This window comes from Homarus americanus, unplaced genomic scaffold (genome assembly GCF_018991925.1).
Source record: "Homarus americanus isolate GMGI-L3 unplaced genomic scaffold, GMGI_Hamer_2.0 scaffold51859, whole genome shotgun sequence".
Lineage (NCBI taxonomy): Eukaryota > Metazoa > Arthropoda > Malacostraca > Decapoda > Nephropidae > Homarus > Homarus americanus.
Window position 1 is genome coordinate 373,993 of NW_024711292.1, and position 14,501 is coordinate 388,493.

At 38.7% G+C, this 14,501-nt stretch overlaps 1 protein-coding gene across 1 annotated transcript; it reads right to left on the reverse strand.

The window, feature by feature from the left end:
• Positions 1 to 5,199: 5,199 nt before the first annotated feature.
• On the reverse strand, positions 5,200 to 13,178 carry LOC121867961 (mucin-2-like). The gene is made up of 4 exons (XM_042368172.1): positions 12,920 to 13,178; positions 12,560 to 12,661; positions 9,202 to 9,358; positions 5,200 to 8,193 (listed from the first exon to the last, which is right to left on the reverse strand). Exons 1-4 carry the CDS (start codon positions 13,067 to 13,069, stop codon positions 6,182 to 6,184), a joined length of 2,421 nt encoding a protein of 806 aa, XP_042224106.1. The 5' UTR covers positions 13,070 to 13,178; the 3' UTR covers positions 5,200 to 6,181.
• Between the last annotated feature and the right edge of the window lie 1,323 nt (positions 13,179 to 14,501).

Genomic DNA, 14,501 nt, shown 5'->3' on the forward strand with positions numbered 1-14,501 from the left:
CCCTCTTTTATCCATTAATTCTCTGTGTATCTACTAACAATTTGTACCCAAAACCTAATGCACTGTAATGTTACATATATGAAGTTATTTATCGATATTGAGTGTTTATTTTGTGTTGGGCAGAGAGAATCAGGTTTAGTGATTCAGTTGTTTATTAAGGGGTCATATTTAGGGTTCTAAAATACTGGGGTATGTTTTGAGTTGTGTTTTTGTGGTGTGTTTGTGTGTGGTGTATTTTATGTGTTGTGTGTGTAGTTTATGTGTTTGTTTTTGTGTGGTATGTTTGTGTATATATGTGTGTGTGAGTGGTCTGCGTACATGTATGTGTGTGTGCGCTCTAAAAACATAATTCATGCCATCTTTGACCTCCCTGACCAGACCCCTTCAATATCTGACATCAGGTTTATTGTGCATGATTTCACTCCCTGATAAACACATAAACAGCATCCATGTTCTCAGTGATAACGTAAATAGTATAGCTTTAGAGCACAACAGCCGGCACTTAACAGAGCATATTATGGTACCTGGATGCTTTTCACTGGGTGTCTTGGATAATTATTTTTTTTTTATATAGTTAACTTAACATTACACTCCTCTGCTAAACCTATGATTGATGTGACCTGCACATCCTTTTAATAATTTTGTTACTTTTTTATACCAATGCTTCTATAATACTCATATCTACTAGACTACATGTACAAAAAGAGGACTATTTAGTATACTTATACTACAGTAACTGGTAACTAAGAGAATGATTTCATGCATAGAACTTGTCAGCCATCAATATGAGAATGACTACAAGCATGACATATTCTTAAAAGTAATAAAGAATACAAAGTAATTACTTTTTGGGGAGGATTGAGCTTAACATCGTCAACAATGTATATATGTAATCACATAATAATTAAGAAGCTTCACACCACAAGGAAAGTTCCCTCACCCTTTTTTTTTTCATTTGATGGAAGCATAGTTTAAAGAACAGGTTTATTCTCTCACAATAGACTCAAAATTGGATAAATTGGACTAATTTCTTGAAAACAAAAAGCAAGTTATGCAGATTTGTTTTTTTAAGTCATATCCAGTCGTAGAATTAAGAATGGATCATCACTTGCCACCAACATTTGCCAAGAGTTGGACTTTGATGTGTTAAATGGCTGTCAGTTTGTTGCTGTGGCCCAATCATTACAGTACTTCTGTCACTGTGAAAAGTTTAAACACTCCTGAGGTGAATTTTTAATATTAAAGATATTGGCAAGTGCAGTTGATTTACAGGTATAGTACAGTACAGTACATGTAAATTTCTTATTCCTTAATTTTTTGATATGGGCATTTTGTGATAGCTTGTATACTATACTGTAAGTGAGTCAAATGCTGTACAGTAGTTATAATCATTCACTATTTAAATGGCAATCGTCTGTGATTCCATTACCATACATTGACAATTTTGTTTAGCATTTATCTACAGCCAGTTTCTTAGGAGAGCTCTTCAGATAAGAGGAAATTTGTTACATTTTCCTTGGTCTGTCTCCCAGACTCTTCCACACATTGTAATGTACCGTATAGACTTACAGTGTTTACTAAGGCATTTTTGCCTTTTATTTATGGGTACATTTAATAGTTCAAGGAATGTGTTCTTTCTCCCCTACAAAACATACTTGTTCACATAATGTTGCTAAGCATACAGTTTTTGTAGTAACATTAGTATTTGCTGTTTTGAAAACCAAATTGAAGCATTATTTTAAAGACTAGTGAATTGCACAACATTAATGGGTTTTACTTGCATTATATATATAAAGAAAATAATGATAAAGAAACCAATAGAACACCAGTAAGTATCATCTTAAAGTTTATCACAAAACCGTAAGGGAAAACAGTAATGTAATCATATACATGTATATACAGAGGTATATATATATATAATTATTAATTCATTATTCCAACTTTCACTACTTGGTAAACTGAAGATGGTATTTGAGTGCGAGAGATTAGCCCATTGAGGAAGATAAGTGAACCCCTTGATTACAATGTCTTACCCTCTTAGTTCAAGGACCTAATCCCTTGGGTATGATGCCTTAACCCACTGAATAAAATGACCAATCCCTTGAATAAGATGATACTGTACTAATGATGTTGGCATGATACTCTTGAGGTTGTCATGATACTCATGGGGTTGCCATCATACTCAAGAGGCTGTCATTGTACTCAAGGGGTCAGTAAAGAACGAGTGTTTATATGCGAATCAAAATAACATAAAACCATCACATTAACAGCCTGAACCTCCCACACAAAAAAAATTACCTTAGATCTGTCTGGCGTGAGTTTAGCGGTGCACCAGGTAAGGTGTACAAGGCATGTGCTTCTTACACTAGTACCCTCTTACTATCACAGAATTAAAGTCCTTCATTTTGCTTTGTGCCAGTGAAATGCAACCACATTTTTCATTAATTAGTCTAATAGCTAATAAAATGCTATAATCTATCAGAGGCTGCCCGTTTCTTATACACGGGCAACAGGATACATACACTGTACCATTATTACTCTACAGTACAGTATACCCTGTAGTTAATGAGCTTTTGTGATACAATTCCTTGTGGAGATTAAAGACTCCATAATCTTATAAAAAATTCATAGTCTTGAGATTTATGCATTAATATGTCTAAAATATATATATTTTTAATATACTGTATCAAGTTACAGTATTAGTGAATTGATCAGATCAGTTATCCGGCAATGCATACCTACTGCGTATGTGTACTGTATGCCGGCTTGGAACCATTTTTCTGTTAAACACGCCCAGAAACATTATAAGAAAAAAGATATTAACTAACTTAACTTTGAATTACTTTTGATTGAATTCGGAAGCAAAGAAATTATTGATAAAGGAAATTAGATTAAGCAAAGCGTTTGTGTTTTGTGAAGAAATGAATGTCACCAAGGATAACCAACTATTAATAATCTGTAAGGTATTTGAAAGTTCCCTTACTGAAGAAAAACACAATATGGAATTTAATAAGCTGCATGGTGTTAAAAAATAAAGCTATTTTAATGAGTTAAGAAATATTTTTTAACAACGAGTGACAGGTGCACGATTGTTGACAAGAGTTAAAAGTCTTGTAAGACTTGACCAGAACACTGGTGATTTTAAAGGTACAGATAACTTATATGTCCACTTTTGCCGTTATTTTTCAAAGTGACGAACTGCAGACAAGTATGTATAGAGGACAATAGCATATAATTTTTTGAAAAATACTCTGAACTCAAAAAGAGGGAATATATACAGACAAACATCACGACTGAATTGTTACTCTTCGTTTTGATAATTTAAGAATTTACTGTTTAAACTTTATTCTTCATTATTATTCCGCTAACTCAGTAAAACTACAGTGGTCACAACAGACTTACTTACAACAACGAAGGATTTACCCATGATTTCAAAGCAAAAATTAGTGATAATGAAAATTTGGTAAAATTTAACTTGTTGCCATTACGAAATCGAAGTTGGAACTATTTTCCGATGGGTTTTTGATGTGTTGTGAAGCAGTTTTACCTTCATTTCTGGTGCAAATCAATAGTTTCATATCATAATCTAGAGATTTGCGATAAAAATTAAAGTGTTCAAAACATCGAAAAACCATCGAAAAAACAAAACCCTAACCAACCTAACCTAACTGGGGAGCTCATAGTCGTTCGATGTTCTGGGTGTGTACCGCCAAGTACGAACATACATTATAAAATGTTAAATATCTCGCTTAAACGTAATTGGCGCCAGAAATGCCGTTGAAGAAAAGTGTCTTAAAATTGTCAAAATTGCCGATTGCAAATATAAAATTCACGAGATTCGTGTATTGGCAACAAATGAAAGGTAAATTTTCATACATAATAATATATTAAATGTCTTGCTTATGCGTAATTTGCGCCAGAAATGCCATTGAGAAAAAGGGTCCTAGAATTTTCAAAATTACCGATTACAACTATAAAATTCCCGCGATTCGTGTTGTGGCAACAAGTAACTGTAATACCGAAAATTTACCCCCAAGATGGCGATTCTTGGTAATATTAAAGAAAAACATAATAATGAGGCATATATTGTCACCTTTTGTAACTATAGCTGAAAGATTATACTTTGACTGTGATGGTAAAATGGAATTTGCAAAGTGGTTTTTAACATCATGGATCACAAAAGCCAAACACTGGCTAATTACAATACAACACAGGTGAGGCTAATTCTGTGTACGTGTCGCTAAAGTGCTTCTGTATAGTGATATAATCCAACTGTATACTATATGAGTATATATGAGAAAGAAGAACTCATATACGGTGTACATCAAGAACTATAGCAGCAGATGACTAAGGAATGGTGTGTCTTCCATGATCACAACAGCAGGTATGTACAGTAATTAATATTATACACCTGTATATCGTGAGATACCTGTATATATGTCAATTAGTTTGGAATTAGATGTTTGTCTTCCTACAGCCGTACGTGTCATATATGATGTGGATTTTGAAGTGACATTTTTTTCGGGAATTTTTTTTATAATTATTACCAACATTACGTAAGGTCAAATCAGTTTTTACCTAGAGCCTTATTTTGTACTACACCAACAAGAAAGTTATTAAGGCTTAGTTCTGGGTGTTAATATTCGTCAAGTAACTGCCATTTTAGATGTTAATAAGGGAAATACTTGTACGTATGAACCACATATTGATGATTACTTCTGTAACGTTAGAGTAGTCAAATACTGTGGTGTTTATGTAAATAGAATATAACACTATCGTATGACTTTCACGGTGGAAGTATCACAAGTTGATTATACAACGGTCACTTTGGTATTTGTGTAGGAAAGGATCGCCATATTATTGATGAGGATTTTATAAAGGGAATTTTCATCTTTTTGTGTTGTATGATACAGGAAGTAAATTAGGCGAGGTGAGAGAAAAAGTTAGTGATTTTATCTATTATCATGTGTTTGTAGGTAGGTTGTTGTTGACTCGGTATAATACTAAACTATTTCTGACCAGATCTCCCCAACCAATCTAACCTAACCAAACCTCACAAACCAACCTAGCCTAACCTAACCTCACAAACCAACCTAGCCTAAACTTCACAAACCAACCTAGCCTAACCTAACCTCACAAACCAACCTAGCCTAAACCTCACAAACCAACCTAGCCTAACCTAACCTCACAAACCAACCTAGCCTAACCTAACCTCACAAACCAACCAACCTAGCCTAACCTAACCAATTAGTCCTGGGTTAGTTTTTGTTGTGTTTGCTGTCAGTAATAATTTGGCATCCTTTGAAGACTTAACACTGGGTTTTTGCAAGTTCCAATTCGTTTTTTTCCTTGCCGTTTCACCTTATTTTCAGACTGTATTAAACATGTTGGTAAGTATACTCAGTAAAAAAATAGACCCTTTTAATACATTTTTGACCTCGTTGATTTTTATGTAATGGAGAATGTTGGTTGTGTTGACTAGGGTACAAATTTGTTATGAGTGCGGTGTAACAGTTCTTGTTTATAAGGTTGTGCCAAAATTGGTTAAAAATTATATTGTAGTTTAAGATTCATTATGGATTTGACATTGTCTAAGAAAGCTAGCTGAATATCAATATTTTTCTCGTATTTCTCGTATTTCAATATTACTTTTCAATCACCATAAAAAAACAGCACTTTAGTCAGTTGCCGTGTTTTTTTATCGTGGGATATTTAACAGACGAGTGAAGAGATCTCTTTTCTCCTGTAATATTATTGTAGACATACATTTATTATTATTATATTTATTGTTGGTTTCCTTAGTGGCAACCAAGATGATGAGGTTACTGGGAACACTTTTCTAGTTTAGTTGACGTTTTGATTTGCTGCATTTGTGTATTTCATTCAATCATTGTAATAAACATTTATAATTACCCGGTACTACCAGTTCTTAAATATCAAAGTAAGAAACACATTTATAATGGTTATCTGGGATGATATAACCTTTTTCGCTGGGTGAATTTGTGTAATGGTTGGTTGCACACCCACAGGAAGCACAAGCCTTGGTACTCACAAGAGGCTGATGATTCACGCAACAAAGGAGATTTGGGTTGATGCGATGGTTTTGTAGTGCAGTGTGGTTATGTCACGCTTTATCAGTATTCTCGTATGATGAAATTACGTACAGTATTATTATTTTTTATTATTTAATGAGGACACATGGGTGACACTCGCCAGGCCTGAGGAACACTGGGTGGCATCGTGGACACTCTGGGTTGAGTTGCAACTCTTCCATCCTCTCCTCTAATGGCGCTGGGAACACCATTGTCATGTGGGACCCGTCGTCTCCGTGGTGATGGTGATCATCTGTATCCGGATTATCTGAATCTTCTCCCAGGGTGTTTTGGTCAACCTCAGAAAGGTCTTGTGCAGGCAGGGAGAGTCCTACTGTTGGTATGAAGAAGTCTCTATTGCCACGGGAGGAGGAGAACTGTAAGTGCATCATTCCCGGTATGACTTGATCGGATACGTGGATACGCGAGTTAGTATTCCTGACAGGAGTTGACAGAATCGTTGGGAACTCCTGCTTAACGTGTCTGATAATGCTGGTAGATTGACTGGGAGGAGGAAGGAAGGGAGCAAGGTTGAAGGAAGTGGATTGGAAAAGTGGAGGCTGCAGGAAGATGCTGGGAATTCTAATCTTTTGGGGTGTTGTCGGGAAACTTGAATCAGAGGAGGAACCTTGGGATGGTGAGGTGTTTGGTGCTAGAGGCATAGCGAAGGCGGTGTGTGTAGAGTGTTGTGTGGCTTGATCCGTCTGGGTAGCTGGCGGGTGATGCAGCTTCAGAACATCTGCTGAAGGAGAACTGGTTAAGATCGTCCGTGTTTTGCTGGGAGGACGCATCACGACTGGCCGGAAGATAATACTTTGGAAATCTATGGGATTGATGTCAGTCTTCTCGTCACTGTTACTCGTAAACACAAACGTGTTACCGGGTCGTCGAGCAACACTGCTTGGCATCATAGTGAACGGGAGGCCAGGGCGGGGTGTCTGCACGAATGGTATATCAAATTTTAGGTCGGGTTTTCCTTGGAGAGGAGAACGAGTGTCGGTGGCGTTCACTGTATTGGAAGAAGCGTTTAAACTTGTCTGAGTGGCAGTAAGTCTCACACCAATTCCTGGATCTGGGTTGATGGTCCGGCGGGTGTTGACGGGTCTCAGGAGGCTTGGCTTTGGGCTTGTATGAGGCACGGTGTTTGGAAGAGAGAAGAAACGTGATGGTGTAGTGACGGGTATCAGCAGACCCCGAGGTGTGACGCCTAGAGTAAAGGGTCTTTCTGTCGTGATGGGTCTCTGACTGAAGGGTCTTTCTGTAGTGATGGGCCTTTGACTGAAGGGTCTTTCTGTAGTGATGGGCCTTTGACTGAAGGGTCTTTCTGTAGTGATGGGCCTCTGACTGAAGGGTCTTTCTGTAGTGATGGGCCTCTGACTGAAGGGTCTTTCTGTAGTGATGGGCCCCTGACTGAAGGGTCTTTCTGTAGTGATGGGCCTCTGACTGAAGGGTCTTTTTGTAGTGATGGGCCTCTGACTGAACGGTCTTTCTGTAGTGATGGGTCTCTGAGTGAAGGGTTTTTCTGTAGTGATGGGCCTCTGAGTGAAGGGTCTCCCTGTAGTGATGGGCCTCTGAGTGAAGGGTATTATTGTAGTGATGGGCCTCCTAGTGAAGGGTATTACTGTAGTGATGGGCCTCTCAGTGAAGGGTATTACTGTAGTGACGGGCCTCTGAGTGAAGGATCTCTGAGTGAAGGATCTCTGAGTGAAGGATCTTTCTGTAGTGAAGGGTTTCTCTGTAGTGAAGGATCTTTCTGTAGTGATGGGCCTCTGAGTGAAGGGTCTCGCTGTAGTGATGGGCCTCTGAGTGAAGGGTCTCGCTGTAGTGAATGGTATCCGAGTGAAGGGTCTCGCTGTAGTGATGGGCCTCTGAGTGAAGGGTTTCGCTGTAGTGAATGGTATCCGAGTGAAGGGTCTCGCTGTAGTGACGGGCCTCTGGGTGAAGGGGACAAGGAGAGGCTTGGGTGAGGCAGGTAGTAATGAAGGAAACTTGTAGGTGAAGGAGGTCTTGGGAGGATCCTTGGTAGTTTCCCTCGTCTCACTGTCCTCACCACCACCATCCGGATGGATAGAGTTGGCGCCAGTACCGCTCCCGCCTCCCACTGTCAACACACAAAGGGGAGAGAGAAAGAGTAATGTTTTAGATAATTAAGCGACCTAAGATGTTCATTTGTATAACCGATCAAAACAAATGAGAAAATATGTAGTTTTTTTTTAGTACTTTAGTATGATAAATAAAGTATACTGTTGTGATATATTAATTTGCATACAATACCAAGAAAAATACGAAAAGATTCTATTGTGGATATTAGATAAAGACATTTTGATAGATAAGGTATAAATAGATATAAAGTGAAATATTGCGAATGTATTAATAAATATTTAAAGAAAAGGTTTAAGCATAGTATTAGATGTTCTTTTGACATTGATAAATTGTGAATTTTTTTAAGGAGTACCTTTGTAGAGCATGAAAGATTTTAATGGCCGTTTGTTACGAATAATCCTCATGTGTAAAAGAGAGAGAGAGAGAGAGAGATAGATTTTATAGTCGTCTTTGAGGGCCTCCCAAAAAGATGAAGCGTGGATGTAGGTTGATACAGTTCAGTTGACATGTACAGTGTTACCATAGCAGTGGACATTAACAACACAAGAGAGAAGAAGAAGAAGGAGAGGTTAGAGAATAAATGTGGTTTAGAAGAGAACAAGAGGAGAAAGTTTGAGAAGAAATGTGGCTCAGTAGATAACAGAAGGTGATGGTTAGAGAACAAGTATGGCACAACAAGAGAACAAGGAGGCTAGAGAAGAACAACAACAGAACAATAACAGGAGGGGTATATTTACCTTCCCAGTTATATGGTGATTGAATGTCGTAGAGAACAAATGTAACGACAGAGAACAAAAGAACTAGGCACAGCAAAGAACAAGTGGAGGAGGTAAGAGAACAAACGTGGTTTAGTAGATAACAGGAGGTAATGGTTAGAGAACAAGTAAGGCCTAACAAAAATAACAAGAGAACGAAGTAAGAGAAAAAATGTGGCACAACCTGAGAACAAAAGAACAAGAGAACAAGGAATACTAGAGAAGAACAAGAACTGGAGGGATAGAATCACCTTCTCCTATGTGGTGGTTAAGGTCGTAGAACTCCTGGGAGGACGAGCAGTTGACCATATACCAGTGGTCACACACCATGAACTTCTGGTTGAAGAGGGTGTGGTTGGGACACAGGTACGAGTACTGCTTCTCCCGGGTGTCACACATGTGGTACACCTGTTGACACATGCGTATGGGAGTGACACTAGTGATGTTGAGTTGTGACACGAGAGAGAGGGAGGGAGGGTGTGATGTGACACGATGGGTATGACACTAGGAATTATGATATATGACACTAAGGGGTGGTAATACGATACGAGGGGTAATATTACGACACCATCGATAATAATATGACACTTGGGATAATATTGACACTAATATTATGACATTAAAGGTAATATGATACTATGGGTAATAATATGACACTAGGAGTGGTAATATGGCGCTAAAAAATATGGTATATGATACAAGGGGTAATATGACACTGAGGGGTGATAATATGACACTAGGGATAATATGACACAAAGGGGTGATAATGTGACACTAGGGGTAATATTATAACACTAAGGGGTGATAATGTGACACTAGGGATAATAATATGACACTAAGGGGTGATAATATGACACTAGTGGTAATATGACAAAGGGGTGATAATGTGACACTGGGTAATATGACACTAGGCCCTAGTGTCATATCCCTAGGTTCATATTATCACCCCTTGGTGTCATAATATTATCCCTGGTGTCATATTATTACCCCAGGATCATATTATCACCCCTAGTGTCATATTATTGCCCCCAGTGTCATACTGTATTATCCCTGGTATCTACCCCGAGTGTCATATTACCTCTAGTGTCATATTATAATTCCTGGTGTCATAATATTAACCCAGTGTCATCACCCCTAGTGTCATTATGACACTTAAGGGTAATATTATTACACTAGGGGTGATAATATGACACTCGAGGTGATAAAGTGGTACTGGGGTAATATTATGACACTAGGGGTAATTAAATGACACTGGGGGTAATAAAATGACACTGGGGGTAATATTATGACACAATAGGGGTATTATAACACCATGAGTAATATTATGACTAGCGGTGATAGGACACTAAGAATTATATGTGACACTAAGAGGAATATTATCACTAGCGGTGGTAATGTGACACAATGAATTATATATGACACTAGGGGTTATATGACACTAGGGGTAATATGACACTAGGGGTTATATGACACTAGGGGTAATATGACACTAAGGGTAATATGACACTAAGGGTAATATGACACTAAGGGTAATATGACACTAAGGGTAATATGACACTAGGGGTAATATGACACTAAGGGTAATATGACACTAGGGGTAATATGACACTAGTGGTAATATGACACTAAGGGTAATGTGACACTAAGGGTAATATGACACTAAGGGTAATATGACACTAAGGGTAATATGACACTAGGGGTAATATGACACTAGGGGTAATATGACACTAAGAGTAATATGACACTAAGGGTAATGTGACACTAAGGGTAATATGACACTAAGGGTAATATGACACTAAGGGTAATATGACACTAAGGGTAATATGACACTAAGGGTAATATGACACTAAGAATATGACACTAAGGGACACTAAATATGACACTAATATGTACATAATATGAGGTAATATGACACTAAGGGTAATATGACACTAAGGGTAATATGACACTAAGGGTAATATGACACTAAGGGTAATGTGACACTAAGGGTAATATGACACTAAGGGTAATGTGACACTAAGGGTAATATGACACTAAGGGTAATATGACACTAAGGTTAATGTGACACTAAGGGTAATGTGACACTAAGGGTAATATGACACTAAGGGTAATATGACAGAGTAATATGACACTAAGGGTAACATGACACTAAGGGTAATATGACACTAAGGGTAATATGACACTAAGGGTAATATGACACTAAGGGTAATGTGACACTAAGGGTAATGTGACACTAAGGGTAATGTGACACTAAGGGTAATATGACACTAAGGGTAATATGACACTAGGGGTAATGTTATAACACTAAGAGCAATATTATGACACTGAGAGTCATATCATAACACTAGTGGTAATAATATGACACTAGCGGTGATAATGATGCAAGGAATTCCATAGTATATGTGACACTAGGAACTGTGATGTTAATGACACTTGACACTTCAGTATTATGACACCATTTAATACTAGTTCATTAGATACTTGTTAATTAACCCTTTGAGTCCTGGAAGGTTAAACTACTGTCCTTAAGAGGTTAAACCATCGTTCTCAAAGGGTTTAAATCATCGTCCTTAGGGGTTAAACCATCGTTCTCAAAGGGTTAAAATCATCGTCCTTAAGGGGTTAAACCATCGTTCTCAAAGGGTTTAAATCATCGTCCTTAAGGGGTTAAACCATCGTTCTCAAAGGGTTTAAAATCATCATCCTTAAGGGGTTAAACCATCTTCCTCAAAGGGTTAAGCCATCATCTTCCTCAGAGGGTTAATACTAGTTAATTATAATCACTAAATCTAAAGTTAAAAAAAATAAAGAAAAATCTGAAAATACTAAATACAATTTTTATGTACCGAATTATTATTATCTTTACATGTTCCTGGTTAATCTTTATTTGGATCACCTGAAGATTAGCCACCCTAGTTTATTTCACCTGATGATAAAACACCCTAATGCTTACCTTAGGGGTTAGGTTAAGTCAGCATCAGGTGGTGAGTGAGGTTAGCTAGGTACGATTATTTTAGGGTAGATTAGCGTTATGTTAGGTTAAATAAGGTTAGTGTTTGGGTGGTTTAGATTAGCATAAGGTTAAGGTACATTAGGTTAGGTTAGGTTAGGTTAATCTTCAGGTGAAATATGCTGGGGGTGAATCTTCAGGTGATCTTATTTACCTGAAAAAATAATAATTAGTAAGGAATACATTTTGTCGTACGATACTTAGCATTCGTTAGGTCGTCTGAGAGATGTCTCCCAAGTGTCTCGTTAGAGTGAGATAAGGTATTTCCTATCTGTCCATCTCTGATAGTCTCTGTGTTGTCATTGGTCGATTGATCTTCTCAAAACGTCTCTCTAAGTTGCCATTGGTCGGTTGCTCTTCTCTCAATATGTATGTCTCTTGTGTTGTCATTGGTCGGTTTTTCACTAATCCATGGACTGCTATTGGTCAGTTCTGCATGTGACCCTGGGCTGTGATTGGTCAGTATTTTATATGGCCCTGAGCTGTTATTGGTCAGCCTTTTATATGGTCCTGGGCTGTGATTGGTCTATTCTGTAATAAGTCACCCAATAGAGGCGTTCCTTCAACCAGGCAGCCACTAGAGGCAGTCGTTGTAGTACCTGGCAGCCAGTCTCCGGGTCGGCGTAGTACCCTGCCGCGTGACCTGCGCAGGAGAAGGTGGTGACGGGGATGGAGCCCAACAAGGGGTACGTCCTGTCATCCTGTAGGAGGGGAGGAACAAGACCAGGTAGTGAGGTTTAACTGTTTATACTCTCTCTCTCTCGTAATTTCACCTCACTGTTTACCATCATTTGTTTACTTATTGAACCCTGTGTGACTTTTGTATGCCGATATTTGCTGAATGAACATCAATCCTATCACTTAATCCATCAATCAATCAGACAGTCAAAAAACACACTCATCATGCACACCCCAGTAATGCCAACCAAGCAGACCTCCACAAGTAACAACAAACTTACTTTCGGCTGCGCTGTGACACCATTGCTGCAGGAAGTGAGGAAGTATAGGAAGAGGAGAAACAGGAGATGAGGGAGACGACGGAGGGGACGCTGGAGGGAGTGATGGGGGTAGAGGAGGAAGGGCGGTGTTGACGCGCACAGACGCATCATGACGATTTGGTGGAGTTGGTGGTGAAGCAGAGGATGATGGCTCCGTTTTCTGTGATGCTGACTGGGTGTTGTGTTGGGCGATGGCGGTGCTGGCAGGTGCTATAAAGTCCCAGTCCTGTGAATAAAAGAGAGAATTATTATTATATCTATACTTTTTTTTTTAGAGATGGTTGTCATACTTAAATAATGAATGAAGAAATGACTTTATATATATGTTTGCGTGGGACTGTTGTTTTTCGGTGGTCTTTCATTGAGGTTTTGAATATCATAGAAAATGGGGAAATCAGAACAGAAGTATAACATTAATATAAATGTTCGATGAGTTATTAAAATACTTAAATACTTGATGCATGCATGAATTCTAAGGATAATTTATTGGAAAGTTGACGTTTTCTCAACTTTAGTTACGGACGAAGATTGACGTAGAGAGATGTTGGGAAAATGCTATAAAATTCTCGTTGTATTAGTGTCCCTTATTTACACACGTTTCCGGTATTGTAAAGGTTTTAGGAACTTGGGAGAATTGTGGAAATTCCTAGTCAAATTTCTGGCGGGGGCGTCCCTTGTGGAGAAGTTTCGTTACGTGTCGAAGATTATTGTAGGGGACAATATTACCTTGTAGGGAAGTACCAACGTTTTAACAAGTCCCCCTTATAAAAGTTCCATGAGAAGAACACGTATACACTGTTCCTAAGTAACTTCACAATAAAGACAATGTTCTTCTGTGAGGAGAGACCTGTACAACTCTAGGAGCTCCTGGGTGAGGTATAGTGAGGAGGGAGGCAGCCCACACGTGACTGGGGGCTCTAAATTCACAAGTCTTCCTCTATACCTGGCGCCTCTCAATCAACCTTCTCACCTGCAATTTTTTCTACCCTCCCCCCCTAGAAAAAACCCAGAGGTAGGACCAATTTTAACAACTGATTAAGTTTTGCTGCAGGTGTAAGTGGATGTTTACCTCATTAGCAGTGTGGGGGGTGGCTATAATGACGTAATACTACCACGAGAACCAATCAGGTGGCTTAAGAATTCGACGCCATTATAATAATACCTTTTTGGGAAGACTGATTTGACTTCCTGGGTACTACTGGCAAGGTCACAATTCCAGGTAACTACTTAGACGATTATTACTGTATTACGGCTCCCTTGAACACCTTTAAAGGCCGCCGGGTCACTGTGTATGTAATTATAGTACCACCAGGACCCGTGTATGTGTATGTGTATGTGTGGCCAGGACGTATATACGAGGTCAGGAGTGGGTGGCCGGGATGGTTAGTCGGGGGTCAGAGGTCACGGCCTTCCACTTGTCCGGGGTTACACCTTACCTGCCTCGCCTCACTCCTCCCCGCCCAGCCTACATCCTACTTTACCGTGATAATAATAATAATAATAATAATAATAATAATAATAATTAGGGTTTAACGTGAGTGAG